The 19,119-nt window shown below is 34.4% G+C and overlaps 5 protein-coding genes and 1 long non-coding RNA gene across 14 annotated transcripts; 2 read left to right on the plus strand and 4 right to left on the minus strand.

The window, feature by feature from the left end:
• Positions 1 to 1,296: 1,296 nt before the first annotated feature.
• Positions 1,297 to 3,732, minus strand: LOC103838623 (syntaxin-71). Of its 7 annotated transcripts, none has more exons than XR_004451959.1 (4): positions 2,084 to 2,636; positions 1,816 to 1,946; positions 1,649 to 1,721; positions 1,297 to 1,535 (listed from the first exon to the last, which is right to left on the minus strand). XR_004451959.1 is itself a non-coding variant. In XM_009115076.3 (4 exons), the coding sequence occupies exons 1-4, from the start codon at positions 2,133 to 2,135 to the stop codon at positions 1,529 to 1,531; spliced, it is 258 nt and encodes an 85-aa protein (XP_009113324.1). In that variant the 5' UTR covers positions 2,136 to 3,732; the 3' UTR covers positions 1,297 to 1,528. The 7 variants fall into 7 exon arrangements, 1 of the variants encoding a protein (XP_009113324.1); XR_004451958.1 differs by having other exon boundaries at positions 1,297 to 1,532; positions 2,056 to 2,628; XR_627181.3 differs by having other exon boundaries at positions 2,106 to 2,613.
• Positions 3,733 to 5,188: 1,456 nt separating this feature from the next.
• On the plus strand, positions 5,189 to 7,754 carry LOC103838624 (glutamyl-tRNA reductase 1, chloroplastic). Its single transcript, XM_009115077.3, has 3 exons — positions 5,189 to 5,659; positions 5,751 to 5,992; positions 6,361 to 7,754. The coding sequence occupies exons 1-3, from the start codon at positions 5,428 to 5,430 to the stop codon at positions 7,483 to 7,485; spliced, it is 1,599 nt and encodes a 532-aa protein (XP_009113325.1). The 5' UTR covers positions 5,189 to 5,427; the 3' UTR covers positions 7,486 to 7,754.
• On the minus strand, positions 7,515 to 14,734 carry LOC103838625 (heme oxygenase 4, chloroplastic). The gene is made up of 4 exons (XM_009115078.3): positions 13,660 to 14,734; positions 9,193 to 9,419; positions 8,987 to 9,094; positions 7,515 to 8,901 (listed from the first exon to the last, which is right to left on the minus strand). The coding sequence occupies exons 1-4, from the start codon at positions 14,090 to 14,092 to the stop codon at positions 8,800 to 8,802; spliced, it is 870 nt and encodes a 289-aa protein (XP_009113326.1). The 5' UTR covers positions 14,093 to 14,734; the 3' UTR covers positions 7,515 to 8,799.
• On the plus strand, positions 9,824 to 15,022 carry LOC117128590. Its single transcript, XR_004451960.1, has 3 exons — positions 9,824 to 9,837; positions 10,274 to 10,284; positions 14,899 to 15,022. It is a non-coding gene; the product is annotated as an uncharacterized LOC117128590 (long non-coding RNA).
• On the minus strand, positions 14,981 to 18,969 carry LOC103838626 (cytosolic sulfotransferase 18-like). Of its 3 annotated transcripts, none has more exons than XM_033281321.1 (5): positions 18,930 to 18,969; positions 16,140 to 18,737; positions 15,770 to 15,961; positions 15,267 to 15,490; positions 14,981 to 15,181 (listed from the first exon to the last, which is right to left on the minus strand). In XM_033281321.1, the coding sequence occupies exon 2, from the start codon at positions 17,752 to 17,754 to the stop codon at positions 16,726 to 16,728; it is 1,029 nt and encodes a 342-aa protein (XP_033137212.1). In that variant the 5' UTR covers positions 17,755 to 18,737; positions 18,930 to 18,969; the 3' UTR covers positions 14,981 to 15,181; positions 15,267 to 15,490; positions 15,770 to 15,961; positions 16,140 to 16,725. The 3 variants fall into 3 exon arrangements, with proteins under 3 accessions (XP_033137212.1, XP_033137213.1, XP_033137214.1); XM_033281322.1 differs by lacking the exon at positions 18,930 to 18,969 and adding an exon at positions 15,572 to 15,692 and having other exon boundaries at positions 16,140 to 18,922; XM_033281323.1 differs by lacking the exon at positions 18,930 to 18,969 and having other exon boundaries at positions 16,039 to 18,922.
• Positions 15,134 to 16,202, minus strand: LOC117127687. Its single transcript, XM_033278297.1, has 6 exons — positions 16,140 to 16,202; positions 16,039 to 16,043; positions 15,770 to 15,961; positions 15,572 to 15,692; positions 15,267 to 15,440; positions 15,134 to 15,181 (listed from the first exon to the last, which is right to left on the minus strand). Exons 1-6 carry the CDS (start codon positions 16,200 to 16,202, stop codon positions 15,134 to 15,136), a joined length of 603 nt encoding a protein of 200 aa, XP_033134188.1.
• Positions 18,970 to 19,119: the final 150 nt, after the last annotated feature.

Raw genomic sequence — 19,119 nt, forward strand, 5'->3', positions numbered from 1 at the left:
ATATAATATAACAAACATTATTATGAAGAAAGAAAGTTTTAAAAGTTTGATGCATTCTTATTCTTAAGCATATTGTATGTTTAATGGGCAGTTGTGGACGAGAGAAGAGAATAATCATTGTTTGGAAGAGACAGAGAGAGCGTTCAAGTTTTATGGGGAGCTTTTTCGTTCCTTGGGGTCCTGATTTGTAACTTCTAGTGGCAACACAAGCGGGAAGGCCATTAATAGTAAAAACACTAAATCTCAAATAACTGAAGTAAGTCTCTATTCACTTTTTTCTCTTTATTGCATAATAACATATGAAGTCTATGTGGTTACTGAAATGTAGGTATCTCACTTCCTTGGTTGTTTCTTTTAAATTTTGGATATTTGTTCCAACTAAATTTTCATCGTTCTATTATATTACCAAGAATAAAGGCAGAAACTGAAAATTTTGCCTATTGAAACATGTGTTTTCAGTTTTTAAGGTTATGATGTTGAAATTCAATGTTAAAACATGGTGCATCTGTGCATTTCCGAGTAACTTCCGATAAATTTATTTCACGGAATGATCGAATTATGAGAGCGAGTGATCGGTGCATCATTGCAAACACTATCATTGAGTGTACTCACATGTAATATTGAAGTTTGTTTGAATGTAAAATATTTATCTTATGCTTGAAAGGCATAAAATGACATATATGAATTGTGGAGAATTTCTAACTAAGTTAAAGACTTTTGGATGACTGTAGAAAGAGCGAACCCATACTAAAAAATGAACGCAGGCCAAGTCGAGCCAAAATGAACACGGGTCTTAGATTTATTTTCGGTATCTTAGAGCATGATTATCCCTATCACCCTTAATGAGTTTCTTAATGATTTTTTAATGAATAAATGTAACTAAGAATCCTTAATTAAGAAACTTCCATTTTAAGTGGTCCAGTGGGAGTTTCTTAATTAAAAGTTCTTAAAAGAATATTTAATTTTTTTTAAAAAATAAAATTTATTTATTAAATAAAACATATTAAAAATAACATTTAAAACATAAATTTTTTTAAAAAAACATAAAAATAAAGATTAGTATATATAATAAACATCAAAATCTTCATCAAATGATCCCTCAAAAAGTGTTTTGAAAAGAAGATGCCATATGTGTGTTTATATGTGTTTTACTTAGACTTTGTGATGAAAAATTTGATTAGTTGAAGAACAGGAAGGAGAATGCAATAAGACATAAGCTGAATGCGGAGGTTTTGAGTAAAATTTTGTAAAAAGAAAAACAAGAATGACAATTGGAATAAGAGAGAAGCTGAGGAGTGGTTCAAGAATGACACACGAGCCTTTATAAGGGAAGCTGATATTTTATTACCAAATCTGTTACACATAAAATTACGAAGAGACACACGAGACTTTCTAGTCCGTGACACATAAAAATACAAAACATTACAAGACTTCCACTCCCAAGTCCGTGACTCGCTATCTCACCTCTGTCAATCAAACATGCAAAATTTCAGTCCGTGATCAAACAACACTTCCACTCCCAAGTCCACTACCTGCTGAGACATAAACAGAAGGCTCTAGGTCAATAACATACACCACAAACAACACTAACTAACCAAAATGAAACCAAACCATAACATTCTTTTAAAGTAATGACATTTCCACTTACGCTCTGAATTGACTGGCCATATTGACTACCTTTGAGTCGATTTCATCCCTCAGAGGAACTTGACGGTCCAGCTCTTGCATTTATCAGTGTCACGTGACATGGTTCATCAGCTCAAATACTGAATAAGTTGGAAGTCTGTTATAAGAGATGTAGTTCAATAAACTCACCTCGTTCATATCAGATGCCATGTTCTTCAAAGCATCTAAACCTGCCTGTTTAATTTTCCGCATCTCAAACTCATGTCTGAACTGGCTGGACTCATGTGATTCTTGAAAGTAATCATCATCAAAACGCCCATCTAATATCCACATTAGAGGTGTCAGATTGCTCCAAAAAAGAATAAACAGTTCATATTATTCTAAGACAATACAATAAGGAACACAAAGCTAGTTGGGTTTTGAATCAACTGAATCAAATTTGATATCAGGACGAGACATTGTAGAAGGAGCCCACGCACTAGTGCTTTTAGGACCACCCGCAGTCCCATCAGGTATAGCTTCAATCCTAGCCGGAAGCGCAAGTACCAAATCGTTTCTAGCAGCAAGCTCTTCCGTTGTAAGGCCCTTTACCTAAACAATTTAATAGATTGCCACCAAGTGTACACAAAGTTAATCAGAACACATAAAGATCAGAACACATCGTGTTTAGGGTTTCGTCTGACGGAGAACACGGAGGAGACGCCGTGATGACCGACAGAGTCGTCGATCGTCTCATACGGAGAAGCGAGAGCAGACATGGTGGGTTTTGACTTTCGATCGTCTAGAAACGGAGAAGACGAGGAACACCAAACGCGTGAAAAGAAAAGAATGAAACAAAAGAAGAAAAAAAATCTTGTTGCATTTCCTCGCCGACACGTGTACCAAACACCCCATTAAAATCGATTCCCAAAACTCCCAGTTAAGGATCGGTAACTAACATTATAATTACTTTTGAATTAATTAAATCACCTATTTTCCTTAAGAAACCAGTTAAGGACCTGGGATAAACATGGTCTTATCAATATATACTGAATTCAAGAAACATTTACACATAAAGACACTTTTCGGAACTTTTTTTGGTTTCAGAACTTATTACATTTAAAGGCACTTTATCTATGCTACACACTTTATCTCTTGTAACATTACTCTATTGTCTTCCAACCTCTTCAACTACACTAACCATTTTTACTTCCATCTCTCTTGGTGTTTGTTTTCATCACTTTTTCAAATTTTCTTCCTTTCCTTAAATTTTTACTTTAGTTATTCTTCAGTTATCTTTGCATTTATAAATATTTATATGTGTCAACATAGACAATATTTTATCATACTATTCACCAATAGTTTATCCACCAAGAACATGTACACCCAAAGTATATTCATAAATACACATTCATGTCGCAATTGTTAACTCAACCTTTATGCCATAAGCACAGTCACCAAAAGGATATCCACCGAACACACATCGGTCTTGTAACTCTTCATCCTTCTCATGTCCTTTTACACAGTTACTGGGCACTAGCTATCCGAAAGACTGGAGACGCATCCTAGAGTTGATCGTTGGATTCTCTTTGGTTAAATTTCACGCTTCTTACTATGTTATGTGTTTCAAATCACAATATATTAAATCTGCTGGGAGAGACATAGAAGGCGACTGGCTAGACAAACATGGGGCTAATGCTACCTCAACAATGCATTGGTAAATAACTTTGCAATCGAATTCATTTCTGGGGGGAAGTAGGTCGCAAACAACATGGAAGGGCCATGGTGATGTGGTTCGCTGAGAAAAATTAATAAAACAAACAAGTGAAGCTTTGTTTCTATCAATATGCTATGTTTTTAGCCCAAGCCCTTGATTGGTAGAGCATTAGCAGTAACAGTATGCTATACAAGCAGTATGTTGCAGGAGCTGTATGCTTTTGCTAAACTGTTTAATTGGATGATTGATAGAGCAGTATGAGTATGTTATTTAAATTATTATAAAATTAGTATATAATATATAATATATTTATTTTTAATGAATATATTTCTAATATATATGTATATATATAAATATATAACATATAAAATTAAAAAGATATATAATTAATTTATTTTATTTAGTAATTTAAAAATATGTTTATATAGAAAAATATTATTTTAAAATAAATTTTATAATTAAATATATAGTTTTAAAAATAATTTTTCAAATTTAAAATAAATTATATTATATTTTAAATGTGAATACTATTTAAAAAATATTGAAAATTTTAGAAATCAAAATTTTTTTATTTTTTGGATATAAAATTTATTTATGATATTATTAAAGAAAATAAATGAATTAATTATATATTTTCTTTAATTTTATAAATGCAAATGCTTTTCTAAAAACTTCATATGAGAGCATTGGCCATAGAGCAATTCGAGAACATTAGCATTTAGTAAATGCTTCTCTAAATGCTTTTCTAAAGATTGTTGATTGGATAATGTAGAGCATAATGCTAATACAAAAGAAAAATGCTATGTTTTTTTTCATCTCTCAATACTTTGGATAGAATTGAATTTATGTTTTAACTTTAAACCAAAGCGGTAATTATTATAAGAGTATTTTTGAAGTGAGTAAATTTTTACTTTCACTAAAAATTTAAAAGCAGGATTAGTTAACTTTTATTTTAGTTGACAATCTTCAAAATTTACTTAGTTATTTTGAACTTCTGACACTTTTATACGATGGAAAAGGTTTAATTCAACATAAACTGTACATATCATGCATTTTTCTTCAAAGACTTTGTAATAGTGCATATTTCATAATGAAATAAATAATATTTTTAAAACTATTTAAATTCTCAAAATCGTGCTTATATATATACATTGGATGTCAAATGTTAATCAACCGTTTATTTATCAAAGCAACATCGTTTTAGATAACTTCTGTAAAATTAAAAAAAAAACTTGTTACTTCTGTGACTCAAACTAGTGCACTGAAACACAAGTAAGAAACATCTTAAGTTATTAACCGTTGTACCAAAATAACTTTCTTGTATTAATGAAGTAAAGTGTAAACATTAAGATATATATATATATATATGTTTAGTTTTATCAAATAAATGTTATCAAACTTTTCTGTTTTAGTTTGACCAAATAATTCTGGAATTATTTTTTTTTTAATTTAAATTTATGAATCCTTATTTTATAAATTTAAATTAATTATTATAATTTATACATTTATTTAAAATGATGTCGTTACAATATTTCTTTTTGAATTTTTATTTAGTTTTTTATAAAATATGCATTATTGCAAAGTTTATGAAAGAAAAGACACAATGAATAAAATTTATGTGGAAATATTCATTTTCTCCTTCATATGGTTTATCTGAAATCTACATTAGATTCCTTTCAGATATCCGAATCATTTGTATGCACACATTATATTTCAGTTTCTTTTTAATTAAAAAAATTCAATTTATTTCTTCATAAAAACAGGTAAAATGTTTTAAACATACGCCGTCTCATAAGAGTCACAAGTCTAATAAGAAAATAACAAACTAAAAAAAATAAAAAAAAGTTGCCGTGGAATGACAAATGCCACCACCAAATCAAGAACGAGTGTGGATAAAACGTGTTCTCCCCCCTCCAATCAAAATCTCTCCATTTCCACTTTAAGATTTCCATCCAATCAGAACCTCCAATTTCAACCCAACTTGTACCAAACCGGTTTGACCCGACCCAAACTCACCTTTTCAATCATATTCCCAACGATCTCCTTCTCCCACATCGCACCCCATCCCTCTCTGCTTGCTCGATTCCTGATCTGGGAGAAGCGATATGGCTGTCTCGAGTGCCTTCGTTGCTTGCCCAAAGCTCGAGACTGTACTCAACCACCATAAGCTCGAGACTCCTTTTGGTCTCATTGGTGTTCGTGCTCTTCCGAGTAACAACAACAGAAGCAGACGTGGTCTGATCCAGAGAGCTCGTTGCGAGCTTTCTGCTTCTGAATCCGCACCTAATGCCGCAAACATCTCAGCTCTCGAACAACTCAAGAACTCTGCAGCTGACAGTAAGACGTTTATGTTTTGGTCTGAAAACGACCGTTCATCGGTTTTGTCATTAAGTTTCTTGTTCTAAGTCTCTGTTTTTTTGTTTATTAGGATATACAAAGGAAAGGAGCAGTATTGTGGTGATTGGACTAAGCATTCACACAGCTCCCGTTGAGATGCGTGAGAAGCTCGCTATCCCTGAAGCTGAGTGGCCACGAGCTATTGCTGAACTGTGCGGTTTGAACCATATCGAAGAGGCTGCTGTACTCAGTACCTGTAACCGTATGGAGATTTATGTTTTGGCTCTGTCTCAGCACCGTGGAGTCAAAGAAGTCACTGAATGGATGTCAAAGGTGTGCCTCTTTTTACTCCCCTACCGCTTTATATGGCACATTGGAGTTGTCTTTGTTAACCGAACACAAATAAGAATTGAAGTTATATGGTACGTGCAGAACAATTGCGGTCCAGTTCTAATTGTAACAAAATCGTATAGATATATATACTAGTAAAACTCCGAATGTTTACAAACCGCACCAGTTAGTAGTAAAAAAATATCTACATATACTGTATCTATATGTTTTTGTTACTATTACGACGGCACCATCCCGCATGTTGCCATTCAGACCCAAGAGTGGTGCGGTGTTATCATTTGGAGCCATATATTATCTTAGCTGTGTTACGATCAGTATCAAGTGTTGATAAATGCTGTGTCTTTTTTCAGACAAGTGGAATACCTGTTTCGGAGATTTGTCAGCACCGTTTCCTGCTCTACAACAAGGACGCGACGCAGCATATATTCGAAGTCTCAGCTGGTCTTGACTCTCTCGTCCTAGGAGAAGGTCAGATCCTTGCGCAGGTGAAACAAGTTGTTAAAGTCGGCCAAGGAGTGAACGGCTTCGGGAGGAACATCAGCGGGCTGTTCAAACACGCCATAACCGTCGGGAAGCGTGTCAGAACGGAGACAAACATCGCCGCTGGAGCTGTGTCCGTTAGCTCAGCAGCTGTCGAGCTTGCTCTGATGAAGCTTCCGGAATCTTCGCACGCCTCCGCTAGGATGCTGATCATCGGTGCGGGGAAGATGGGGAAGCTTGTGATAAAGCATTTGGTAGCGAAAGGGTGCACGAGAATGGTGGTGGTTAACAGAAGCGAAGAGAGAGTTATAGCTATCCGTGAGGAGATCCCTGGTGTTGAGGTTGTGTACCGACCTCTTGATGAGATGCTAGCTTCTGCTGCTGAGGCGGATGTTGTTTTCACAAGCACAGCCTCTGAGACGCCCTTGTTCTTGAAGGAGGATGTAGAGACTCTCCCTCCAGCTTGTCCAGAGATCGGAGGGGTGAGGCTTTTTGTTGACATCTCTGTTCCGAGAAACGTCGGGTCTTGCGTCAATGAAGTGGAAACCGCGCGGGTTTACAATGTGGACGACCTCAAGGAAGTGGTTGCTGCTAATAAAGAAGACAGGTTGAGGAAAGCTATGGAAGCTCAGACCATAATAGCAGAGGAATCAAACCAGTTTGAAGCATGGAGGGACTCGTTAGAGACTGTTCCTACGATCAAGAAGTTGAGAGCGTATGCAGAGAGAATCAGAATGGCTGAGCTGGAGAAGTGCATGTCCAAAATGGGAGATGACATCAACAAGAAAACGACGAGAGCGGTTGATGACTTGAGCAGAGGTATTGTGAACAGATTCTTGCATGGTCCAATGCAGCATTTGAGATGTGATGGGAGTGACAGTAGAACGCTGAGCGAGACCCTTGAGAACATGCATGCTTTGAACAGAATGTACGGTCTGGAGAAGGACATTTTGGAGGAGAAGCTAAAGGCCATGACATCGGGACAACAAAAGTAAAACATAAGAAAGATGTTCCATCTCTTTTGACATACAAAGATTACACCTTAAGCTGGGGATCTATATGATTCACTTAATTTGTGTACAAGAGACTGTTTCTTCAGCTAACATTATATATCGTCGATGTGTTGTGAAGATAAGTGAGTTTTGTGGCATGTTTTGTGCTTCATAGACTCTTGAGTGTAACGGTATTGATCCATGTACCGTTTACTCATGTGTAAAATGTATAAACTTTGGTTCATGCAGTATAGAGAAATGTGTTTTTTCCTTTCGTTTATTTTTTGGCAATACTAATTTAATCTGTTATTTATGTTGGTTGATTTCGTCTGCCAAAGCATCTCTGTTGACGCAAACACCAATGCCAGCAATGTTATGTTGCCTTTTTTTTTGACAAATCTTTGATTTGGTATTTCTTACTCTCTCTGTTTCTTAATGTTACATATTCTAGATTTTTCACACATTTTAATAAAACACATTAAATTTGCATATTTTTTTGTGTTTATCTTCGTTTTATAATTTTAAGCCAATAACAATTCAGTAAATGCAATTAAGTTTTTTTGAAATTTACAATTAGTTAATAAAACATGTCTTGAAAATATAAAAAATAGATCTTTTTAAAACAATTTTTTTTTCTAGAATATATAATATTAAAGAACAGAGGGAGTATCTTTTTACTTCATCGAGTTTGAGTTTCCAAATTCACGTGAGGAGAAATTAATGACTAAAAGAAATTTTATTAAAGAGTAAAAATACATTTAAACTTTAGGCTTAACTAATTTAGACTTAAGATTTAGAGTTAAAAGTATAATTTTGAGAATAGAGTTTCAAATTTTTACAAAACAAAAAAATAAATATTAAAAATTTTCAAAAATAAAAAAGAACTATTTTGGCTATTTTTCTTTTTTGAATGTTATTTTTATGACAAAAATTAAAAAATGTCTATTTGAGAGAATTGCCTTTATAAGTATCGTTTCAGTCTATAATCCTTATGTATTCTGTCTTTTAATTTAACATTTTGTATCTATCTACTCTATTAAATTAGAATTTTTTTATCGACTAGTTTTTGACTATCATTAAAGTTGTACTAGTACAAATGATAAAATGATGGAACTTTAATTAGTTGCAACAAATTTGGAAATGTAAAAGAAACAACCAAGGAAGTCAGGTTCCCATATTTTGGTAACCACAACATAGACTTCATATATTATTATGCAATAAAGAAAATATGTGAATGGAGACTTAGTCCAATTATTTCTAATTTAATTTTCACTCTTGATGGCCTTCCCACCTACTTGTATTGCCACCGCAGGGTCATTACAAATCAGGGGAGACCAAGGAACGAAGAAGGTGCCCATAACACTTGAACGCTTTCTCTGTCTCTTCTAAACAATGATTCTTCTCTTCTCTCGTCCACAACTACCAATGCAAACATAAAATATGCTTAAGAAATCTACCATATTATATTTAATTTCTTTCTTTACAGTAATGGTATGTTCTATACCTCAGAGACTTTGTTCAATTCTTCACTCAGGTTCGTCAACAATTCGGAAATGTCGCCGTCCCATTTATAGAATTCGAGTTTTTTATTGTCGAGTATCCTCTCAGATACCTGTTTTTAAAAGAAGTTCCTAGTGATAAGCCTTTTTTCAAAAAAAAAAAAAAAAGAAGTTCCTAGTGAGTATTTAGTGAATAGTGTTTTTTTATTACCTTTGACCCAATCATTCGACCACCACCAGCGCTATGTCCGAAGTAGATGTTGTAGAAATGACAGATGAATGCTGGTGGATCATTCTCTGCTATATCCTTTAGATACAGAGAATATGTTTTACAATGAGCCTTTGGCTCAGGAAGCTCGTAACCTTGTTCCTTGAACCACTCCAAATCTTTGGCCAAATTATTTGCCCTTTCCAATCCTGTGTTTTTGAATGCAGCATCTACACACGAAAAGACACAGAATTTGACAGGATTACACAAGAAAGAGGACAAACTTTTTGCATACTGGTATACATTTCTAATCTAATACATAACCATGACGTACGTAATGCGAAAGCATAAGATTTTTTTTTTTTTAAATAACTAAATTTCCTGACATGCAATATTTATGTAGCATAGAATACAAAAGTTTATTAGTGTGAAAATATTCTATCAACAACTACGACTACTTGAGTTAAAACTTGAAATATTATTCTAACTAATTTATCATATTCAGTATGACATGAATGATGCATGCTTTGTTTTAATTTATTATGTTACTGTTGAACAAATTCTCTAATAACTCCTTTGAATATATATATACACTACGTACCATATTATATTTTTCAAATAGAAATATAAGCAATATTACAAAAAAAAGTTTTAAAAACAAAACTGAAAATATTTAATGATAATTAACTATATATCAATTCAGAAAAAAATTATAAATAAATAGAATACTAGCTAATTATTATGATTTAGTTATTTGTAAATATTTATATCCATGCAAGAATACAGAATAATCACCTAAATATGTAGTATCAATCTAAAAGAATCAGTTTAACATAGGGCTCTCACAAATAGAAGAAATTCAAGTATTGGTGCAGAAACTAGAAAACATTTTAAAATATTCTGAAACCGTCTAAAATGCTTTTCAAATGGAGGAAAACTAAGCCGTGTATTGTAATTGATAAATCCAAATATAATTTTGCATTTTGTAAGTAGTTTTTATTTTATATATATATATATATATATATACAAATTTTCACACGTTGATTTTTGCTAGTTTAAAAGATTTACATATGTTGTGATGTAGAATCAAAATTTGTGTGGTATTTTAAGTTACTTTTCTTTATTAATTATTAGGGGCGTGCATATATTATTTTTTTGTTGTTAAATATGATTTTTTGATGTTATGTGGTTGTCTTTATTTGTTTTGTTAAGAACATTATTTAATATTTTTATTTTTTTATATGGTAGTGGGTGATATGTCAATAAATTATGTATTTTTTCAGTAATGTATTGTTGTGTGTATTGTAGTATTTGTTAATGGTGAAGTGAACCTTTGATGTAAATCATATTGAATTTCAATAACTTTGCATTTAGGCATCTATTGCTTTTAAGATTAACGGTTTATGCGTCAAAATTATATTTTTTCTTTCATATGTTTGAACATTATTATCTTAACATGTTTTTTGCTCTCTTCCAACCTTGGGCCATCATCATCTATATGTATCGTTTACCTTTATGGTGTGAAGAGCTTCTTATCATCACCGGAAAAAGACTCATCTCATGTTGTTGTTCTTCTTCGCCTTCTTCTCATGTGTGATTATCTGGTGTTTGTTTTAGAACGAGTTTATGAATTTCCAGTTGCGGTTGTTTTTCACAGCATTGTAAGCTGTTCCGGTCAATATTGGGTGTTCTTCTTCTTCCTTAGATTTTGACTGATGTTAGGAACTACATTTCCTTGGATTAGATCAAAGTTTAGTCGTCTTTGATGTTGTCTTCCTCTTCGTTGTCTTGCCGCCTTTTGATTTGGTTTCCTTGTCGAGTCAATTCGTTCTTCCAGTTCTGAAAGACTAGTTATGTCGCAGAGCTGCAGTTTTCCTTTTCTTGTTTTTCGCATAAAAGTTGTTGATTAATAGAAAGCGATCACACCCGTTAATCTCCTATGAATCAAGTAAGGGGGGTCTTGCTTTGATTTCTCTCAGAAAAAAAGAAGATACATGTCGAAGAAGATGAACTATAAGTTGACTACGTTAATTAGCTGCATGCGTCTTGCGTTAAAGAGGTGCTTGCTTTATGAGACTGAATGAAACCTTCTTTCTTCGAGAGGGGCTGTGTAACTGCTCTAAATAACACTATTTGTTGAGTCAACTGGCAACTGGGATTGCAGCGGTTCTAGTGGTTCTCCTAATCTATGGTCTTCCTGCTGAGAGAATAAGAATAGAAAACAGAAGCTCACCCGCGGGCAAAAGACAAGGGATGATTCTTCTAAGATACAAACTTGCGGAAGGAATGAAAAGGTATTCGACTCTCAATTCAATAGAAGTCCAACCAAACAGGTGAATATAAATGTCATGTAGTAAGATGAGTAGTTATGAACCCTGTCGACCACCTCCATGGAGGTGGTCGCCTAATTTGTTACGTCAGCTCGATCGTCCATGCTTGTCTTGGTTTTCAAGATCTGGTTTTTGGTGTTCTGATTCATATGCTTTTTTCATAACTCGAGGACGGCTCAACAGTTTGCTGATTTCTTTTTTTCTCACATTCCCTCTTTGTTCTCTCATCTCGTTACAGATTTCATCAATGCTTGTGTCTCTGGTGGTTCTCCCTTTCGCCATTTTTTCCACGCCATGTTTGAATATATTTTTCCTCTGTGTATGGTATGTGATCTTGTAAGGTTGTTTCTGGTCTCAAGCTTAGGCTTTTGTTTCTCAGTTGTTGGCTTCCATTCTCCCTTTTTAGGTTATTTCTCTTCGTCCCTTGCTTCCCTTGGTATAGGTAAGCGTAGTTAGTCTTTTAGAGCTTTGGTCGCTTCTATCCAGAGCTTTGTGGTTCTTCGCTAGCATATGAGTGTCTTGTATGTGTTTGTTTAGTTTGTAAGGTGCTTCTTATATCTTAGCTGGTGGTTGTGCTTCCGGTGCTTTAGGCATGTGTCTTTCTGTTTCGTGTGACTTTGGGCTTCGTCTTTGTTCTTTGCTTTGGTGTTTTGATCGCGTTCATTTGTATTTGAAAAATTACTTTGTTTAAGATTGGTATATTTATAAGTTTTTCTGACATCTACTTGTTTTGCTCAAGACACTCTATGTCAGGTGAGATAAGTTAGTCTTTGATTTTCAATCCTTTCATCTTTGAACTTTTATTTAGTTAGTGTTCCCATGATATTTTATTTTTCTCTGTAATTATTGAGGTTTTTGATTTAAATTATGTGTAGTGCTCTAATTGCTTCTTTTTAGTTTGGTTGTTTTATGATTTTTAATAGTAAAATAAATATATAATTTGTAAATAAAATAACAGATAGTTATAAAAATAATAAAATAGTAAAAATTATGTTATTTTTAGTTGTGAATAAATAAAATAAATATATTTTAAATGTTTAATGACCAATAAAATAGATTATCAAACTTCAATGATGATGGTTAGTGCGAGAAATATTAAATCATGCACAATTAGAAAGTATAGGATCAAATTGCACTAATCTCAACAAAGAACCTAAAATATAAAAAAAAAATACGAGGACGGAGTGTAAATAAACTATTTTTTACGTGTCATAAGAAAAGAAAAAAATCTACTTTATATATAGATATAGATTTGGTTCTTTTTTTTTTTTAAATTTAGTTTGCGCACACCTTGTTATTTAATATGTATAATAATAATTTAAATGATCGCTTCACTTATACGCTATAAACTTTTTTTGAAACTTATAACCTAAAACTTACTATCGAAGATATGTCTCAAACCAAGGTGTCTCAAAACTTAAAACTATTTTCTTAATTAGGCCAAGCATGTGCATTCTGGTTTTTTTTATTTAGGTGCAGATCGATTCCCATCAAATCCGGATCCTTCCATTCTTAAAGATCTGGATCCATATAGGTATTTGTAAATTTTTGGTCAATTTCAGATTTGATTCTTATCTTTTCAGATCTAAGCTTTTAGAACCGCCAATTACCCCCCAAAACTTTTAGTTATAGTTTGGGTATTACGTACCCAAAGTAGCTGAACTATACGCAAAGATCCGAAAAGTACATGAACCCCAAAAAGTTGATTAAATACCCAAGATTACCAAAATACCAAAATACCTATAAAAACATATAAAGATCCAAAATCTAATTTGAAAATTTGAATCCAAAATTCAAAAATATATGTAATACCAAAATTACCTAATACATATAAAATGTTTGAACTATTCGGGTTCCAATCGGATTTTGGATAGGATTTGGAACTATCCGCAGATCTAAATAAAAATAACCAATTGGTTGAAATGTATATACCCAAAGCCGATCCAAGCTAATTTTTTTTAGATTGATCTAGTTTAAATTTTTGAGTCAAAGTAAAATGTCCATGCCTACTCTTAATTATGTCCAAGCTGAAAACGATTACAATTGAACCAGATCTGAAAGAGTGAAACATGTTTTAAAAATAGCTATAAAACTTACCAATATTTCAATTTATAAGAAGGAAACTGACTAGAAAACTCACAAGTTGGGACGGTAGAGTCGTGAATAATCCCTTCAAGAGTGTCGAACACAAGTTTATTTTCCACGAGAAACTTCAAGTACCCTTCCACTGTGAACTCCCACGTCGCCACAGGACTGTCTTGGGGAGCTGTGGACTCTCTTTTTCCTTCTTTTGACTGGGTTCTCGGGTGCATTTTCATCGCTACGGACCTCATCTCCTCTACAAACCCCTTCGGTTCTCCTGGGTACCTTTTGTTAGGTATCTCCCCAGCTGCAGCTCTCACCACCAAAGTCCGATCTTCGTTTGCTATTTGGACAAGATGGTGTCGACGAGTGGCTATGGTTAGGGGATAGCTAACCCTCGCCGTCCTAGCTTTCAGACCAGCATAGCTCTCGCAGTCGAGTCTTGGACTCGCAGGGAAGCGGAAAGTTACAGTAAATCTTACTGTAGTCATGAGTTTACAATACACAAATCAAAATTGAGATCCGAAATTAGGGGTTGTAGGAGAAAGCCAGAGGAGTTGTTTGTATATATGTACTACTCCTGCATTAAATCTTAAGTTTATATAAAGGTATAGTCTTTCATTAAGTCTTGAATAATAGACTTTCTATATCTAGTTGACCAAAAAAAAAAGACTATAGATCTAGTCAATGGCTTACGAAGACAGCTTTGTATTAGAGTGCGGTTTTCGACAATTTATAAGATAATAGAGAACTGAGTCTGGTGTATAAAGCACGTTCAATATCTGGAAAAAAATGACCAGTAAAATGAAAACTTAAGTTAACTTTTAACGTATAAATCAATAGATCGAATAAGAAAAAATCGAAACGATGATTTCTTTTGGTGGCCTGATGAATGCGTGTATATATGTTTCTAGAAAGCAAAACCCTTGACTGCGGCACGATAACTGTCTTTGTTGCATGGAAACAATTACTCCATGCAAAAGAGGGAGTTGATCAAGTGATAAAAGTTTGATAAGAGAGTTTTGAAACAATTGTTTTGGGCACGTGACTTGGTCAGAAGTCCCACCTAAAAATGTAGTATTTTCTAGGTCAAATTTTAATAAATATTTCTGAATCTGTCTACATCTTTATTATTGGGATTTTGATCAAATATTTGATATTAGTCAGTAACATATTTACCAAGTTTACAAAAAAAAAAAAAACATATTTATCATTTAATTTTTTACAAAAAAAAACATATTTATTATTTTATCAGATTTTTGCTCCTCGCTTAGTGGCTCAGGGTTTACACTTGGAGTGTAAGAGCATCTCCAATGGTGTTACCACCATTGGAGTCCTTATGATTATTAAACTAATTTTTTTTTTTTAGAATAGTTAAGGATTCTAATCAAAATAGTATGTCCAATGGTGTTTTCCTATTTGGAGTCTTTAGCTTAAAAAAAATTAAATTAAAAAACATGAAAAATTTAAAATTTTATTTATAACTAAATTTCACTTTGGAGACTAGCTGCTAACGTTTCAGGTTTACCACTTCAATCGCTTCTGCATCCTTGAAGAAGATATGACGCTTTGGTACGAACCTGTGTCAATAACCACAAAACAAAGATTAAAGACTAGGATCAAAGCAAAAGAAGACAAGTGTTATTTATTTATTTTTCTACTCACTTTTGATGCAAAAGGCCGAAGATCGGTGCTATTGATCTGACAAAAACAGTTTCTGAGAAACACAGCCCACATGTCTCTCAGTACTGGCTTTTCCTCAACCAACTTACTTGACAATAGCCAGTTCTCTGACAAAACCAACATCATGTACTTTCTGAAGAGGTTGCAACTCTTCTCCTTCAGATTGATAGACATCAGAGCGAGCTCATCAAATTCTCGTCGCTCTCCTGAGAATCAAAGACCAGAGTACTGTGTATAAACGCATTGACTCAGAGACTTAATTTGCTTTGAATTGGTAGATAGCTTACCTTATGTTCAAGTAAAACAACAAGCATTTGATTAGCGATGGTACTTCTCAAATGCTTGCTTCGAGCATCAACACCTGCTACGGATTCCACTATCCTCAAACAGTTCATGTCTCGAGGCACTCTGCAAATGAATCAAAACCAGATAAGACAAACGGCACAAGGGTAATAATGGCTACAAGTAAAAAAGGAGGTTCGAACCTGGAAGCAAGAGAGTTTGCTATGTTTTTGCAGCTTGAAACCCATTCTTCCTCTTTGAAGGATTCATTAACAGATATCAAGCTCTCTTGTAGGAGAAGCGAGAGACCTTGAAGACCACGATCTAAGAGCAGCCAAACAAGGATTTCAGCTATTTGCTCAAGTTGAGATGCGGTGAAAATAGGCTTTTTACATCTGAATCAATGAAGTAACAGAGAAGGCATTAGATAATTAAAAGAGTTATACTCAAAAGGGAGTTTTGCGTCACAAACCTAATCTGACAACAAGCAGAGACAAGTTTGAGCCAATTCAACAAGCAATCGAATACTTTTCAATCCCAAATCAAAAACGAAAATCCTCTCTGAAAAGTTACCTGAATCCCGAGAGATCGGAAATCAGAGACGGCGGCGTCGAGGACTTGTTTCCTGCGTCCCATGATGGCGACGGTAGCTCCATGTTTGCCGAACTGAGAAGAGATCTCGAAACTGATTCTGGATCCGCCTCCGGTGATGAGAGCTACCTTGCCTTTGAAGACGTCAGGCTTGAACGGAGATTCCACGTCAACAAGGACCGACTGATTTTAATCCTTAATTACGGACTCCTCCTTAGCTTATTTAGGTGTTATATTATTATTCTAATCCTAACTGCTTAGGAGTATGTGTTAAGGATTCATTATAATCCCCCGTTGCAGATGGTCTAAAAACCCTGACTCGTAAAATTAAGAGTCTATAAAAAAAGCATACAGGGATACACCAACAAAAGGAATAAGCATTATCAAAGCGGAAGGTTGAGGACAATCTAAGCAGCAAATTCAGATTCACACATAGCGAATCAAAACGAGAAACAAGATTTATTCTTAACTTAACACGTGGAATTAAAATGAAAAAGGAGCCAACTTCTGTTGTATAAGAAACATATAATGGATCCCATCATCACCACTCGGAACAAGAACCGGTTACTTACCATTCAAGCAAACCGGAGCCCTTCAATTTCTCTACCATCAATCCATCGATTCGAGCTGCCATCTCCCGAGTCAGGTAGTTTTGCCAATCTCCGATCTCACCCTTCCTAAAAAACGCACTATTCGCAAAACTAGAAGGACGGTTCTCCATATTCTTCTCCCCTTGGTTGGGTTCAAGATTCTTCAACGTATCGAAACTACAAAGATTCACAACTTTATCAACAATCCCTTCCTTCTCTTCCTCAGCTGTGAATCCATAACCCATAAACTCAGCCAGTCTCTTCACATACAGCAAAGGATCAGCTCTCATCTTCTCATACTTGAGGAAAAAGATTTGATCTGGATTCTCTTGGTAAGCTTTCCAGTACGTCAAGACATGATCTAGATAAGGACCGTTGCTAGATAAACCTCGACAGAACATATCAAAAGACTCCTCAAGACTATTGAGAGGGCCATCCTGTGTCTTTTGCTTCTTATAGAAAATCCACATGGAGATGAAAGTGTCTTTAGGGTCTCTCCAGATGTAAACCATTTTACAACTAGATCTTGAAACCGACTCGGGTAATAATCCGTGCGGGAGATGAGTGGCAAACAGAGTGTTCTCTTTGTTATTGATAACATCAATGTGAGGGAAGAAAGCGAATTCGATCTCAATATAAGGAACAAGCTCGTGAGGATTACGTTTTAAGAGAGGGTTTGTGGAATCGTTGAAATGAGATCGGTTGCGGATAGCAAAAGTGAGGGCTTTGAGCCAAGTGGTACCTGTCTTTGGGTAGCTACAGAGGAGTAAGTCACTAGGTCGTGCTTGGAAGAACTCTTGCGCGTACATGCATCCTTCAGCGCGAGGCTGCATTAGCCAGTGACCACCGTACTGGATCAAGGGATTTTTTGGTCTCCAGCCTTTCTCGTGAGGAAAGGTAGCGATGAGTTCTTGGTACCGTTTTTGATTCCTCTCGAACTCTGTTGACTCTGTCACGGTCTCTTCCTGGTTGGGTAAGGTAGTGTCGGTTACAGTTAATAACCCCATTGGAGATAAATAATGCTGATTTGAGGACAAATATCAGAAGAGGAGGTGATAATTTTTAGGAGAGTTTCTAGCGACAAGCTGGAGAAGAGGTGATGACAGCGTTGATTATAGCTTTGGTCTATTTGTATCTATTTGTATAATTAGGTCTGCAGCAGACCAGACACACACTACACAATAAATAAACATGGGTATATACATTTGTTTTTAAAGGTTAATAATTAATTAAAGGAATCAAAGCCTGTTTGATTAAACCAGGTTACTAGGTGACCGGTCTGCAACCTGTGCGGGCATAAGAACATGACCGGCCCGCACCCTGTGTTCCTTTTCGGTCTGCACCTCACGAGAGGGAATACAATAACGTCAGTATGAAGAGGCAGATATTGTGTGTATGTATAATTGCAACGTCACAAAATATTTTATGTGTTTACGAAGATACTTTCATTCAAAAAATGGAATAAAGAGTGTATAGTTTTATAAGTAACAGATTTTATATTATCATTAATTAGAATTGTATTGTATATGTGTCATAATTCTTTATTTTAGGTGAATAATATTATTTTTCCATAAATAATAAACAAACATTTATGTAGATATATTAAAAGAAAATATAATAAAAATCAAAATATTATCCATAAAAAATATAAATTATGAAGTACATTTCTCGATAAAGAAAGCAAATTCAATTAGAAACCTACAAAAAATTATATCTACCAAGCTCTTCTGTCTGCATGCAGATGAAGCAAACATCAATAAGTTAAACAATTCTTCCATATTTGGAAAACATATATATATATATATATATATATAACAATGACAAATTAAATGGTAGAGTATGTAAACACATGTTTTCTACAAGCATGAGTTAGAACACCGCCGTATTTAAGAATCATAAGGGCCTCTACAGGTCTTTCTTCTTCGCCTTCACCATCCCACTTCAGCGGCTTCAGTTGAACCTTCATGTATATTCCTGAGAAATTTCCTCCCTGCGCCATTCCAAAAGGTTCTCTGCTGTGAGAAAATGACCTCATGAATTAAATAAAAAATGCATAATGCTAGCTTACTTATAAAATAGTATATTCAACAAAAAAAATGATATAAGATAGTATTACTAAATGTAACTATGTAATACTTTCCCCGGACTATATTCAACAAAAAAAGAGAAAGTACTAAAGAACCTCTTCAAGAACTGCTTTAACTTGGCGAAGCTTCTCAGCATGTTCAAGGTCTCCTGGATCACTATCACTCTCACGACCTGGTCTACATATAAAAAAAAGAAGACCATATTGTCGTTACCAGTATTCAACACATGAAAAAAATAGATCAGTCATGATTTTTGGAGACAAGACACAAAGAGTTGAGTTCAGG

This window comes from Brassica rapa, chromosome A09, assembly GCF_000309985.2.
Source record: "Brassica rapa cultivar Chiifu-401-42 chromosome A09, CAAS_Brap_v3.01, whole genome shotgun sequence".
NCBI classification, from domain to species: Eukaryota; Viridiplantae; Streptophyta; class Magnoliopsida; order Brassicales; family Brassicaceae; genus Brassica; species Brassica rapa.

Bases quoted from the DNA above. Each gene is read 5' to 3' on its own strand.
- LOC103838625 (XM_009115078.3), bottom strand. From the start codon at position 14,092: ATGACTACAGTAAGATTTACTGTAACTTTCCGCTTCCCTGCGAGTCCA. The intron at 9,420-13,659 runs GTGAGTTTTCTA...TTTCGTGTGTAG, and splicing joins CGACTCTACCGTCCCAACTT to ATGCTGCATTCAAAAACACA. The intron at 9,095-9,192 runs GTAATAAAAAAA...TTTTAAAAACAG, and splicing joins GTCGAATGATTGGGTCAAAG to GTATCTGAGAGGATACTCGA.
- LOC117127687 (XM_033278297.1), bottom strand. From the start codon at position 16,202: ATGGGACGCAGGAAACAAGTCCTCGACGCCGCCGTCTCTGATTTCCGA. The intron at 15,693-15,769 runs GTTCGAACCTCC...ATTCATTTGCAG, and splicing joins GCAAACTCTCTTGCTTCCAG to AGTGCCTCGAGACATGAACT. The intron at 15,182-15,266 runs GTGAGTAGAAAA...TTATTGACACAG, and splicing joins TTCGGCCTTTTGCATCAAAA to GTTCGTACCAAAGCGTCATA.
- LOC103838626 (XM_033281321.1), bottom strand. From the start codon at position 17,754: ATGGGGTTATTAACTGTAACCGACACTACCTTACCCAACCAGGAAGAG.
- LOC103838624 (XM_009115077.3), top strand. From the start codon at position 5,428: ATGGCTGTCTCGAGTGCCTTCGTTGCTTGCCCAAAGCTCGAGACTGTA. The intron at 5,660-5,750 runs GTAAGACGTTTA...TTTGTTTATTAG, and splicing joins CAAGAACTCTGCAGCTGACA to GATATACAAAGGAAAGGAGC. The intron at 5,993-6,360 runs GTGTGCCTCTTT...GTCTTTTTTCAG, and splicing joins TCACTGAATGGATGTCAAAG to ACAAGTGGAATACCTGTTTC.
- LOC103838623 (XM_009115076.3), bottom strand. From the start codon at position 2,135: ATGGGACTGCGGGTGGTCCTAAAAGCACTAGTGCGTGGGCTCCTTCTA. The intron at 1,947-2,083 runs GTCTCGTCCTGA...TGTGGATATTAG, and splicing joins GCGTGGGCTCCTTCTACAAT to ATGGGCGTTTTGATGATGAT. The intron at 1,720-1,815 runs GTGAGTTTATTG...TAAATGCAAGAG, and splicing joins TGGCATCTGATATGAACGAG to CTGGACCGTCAAGTTCCTCT.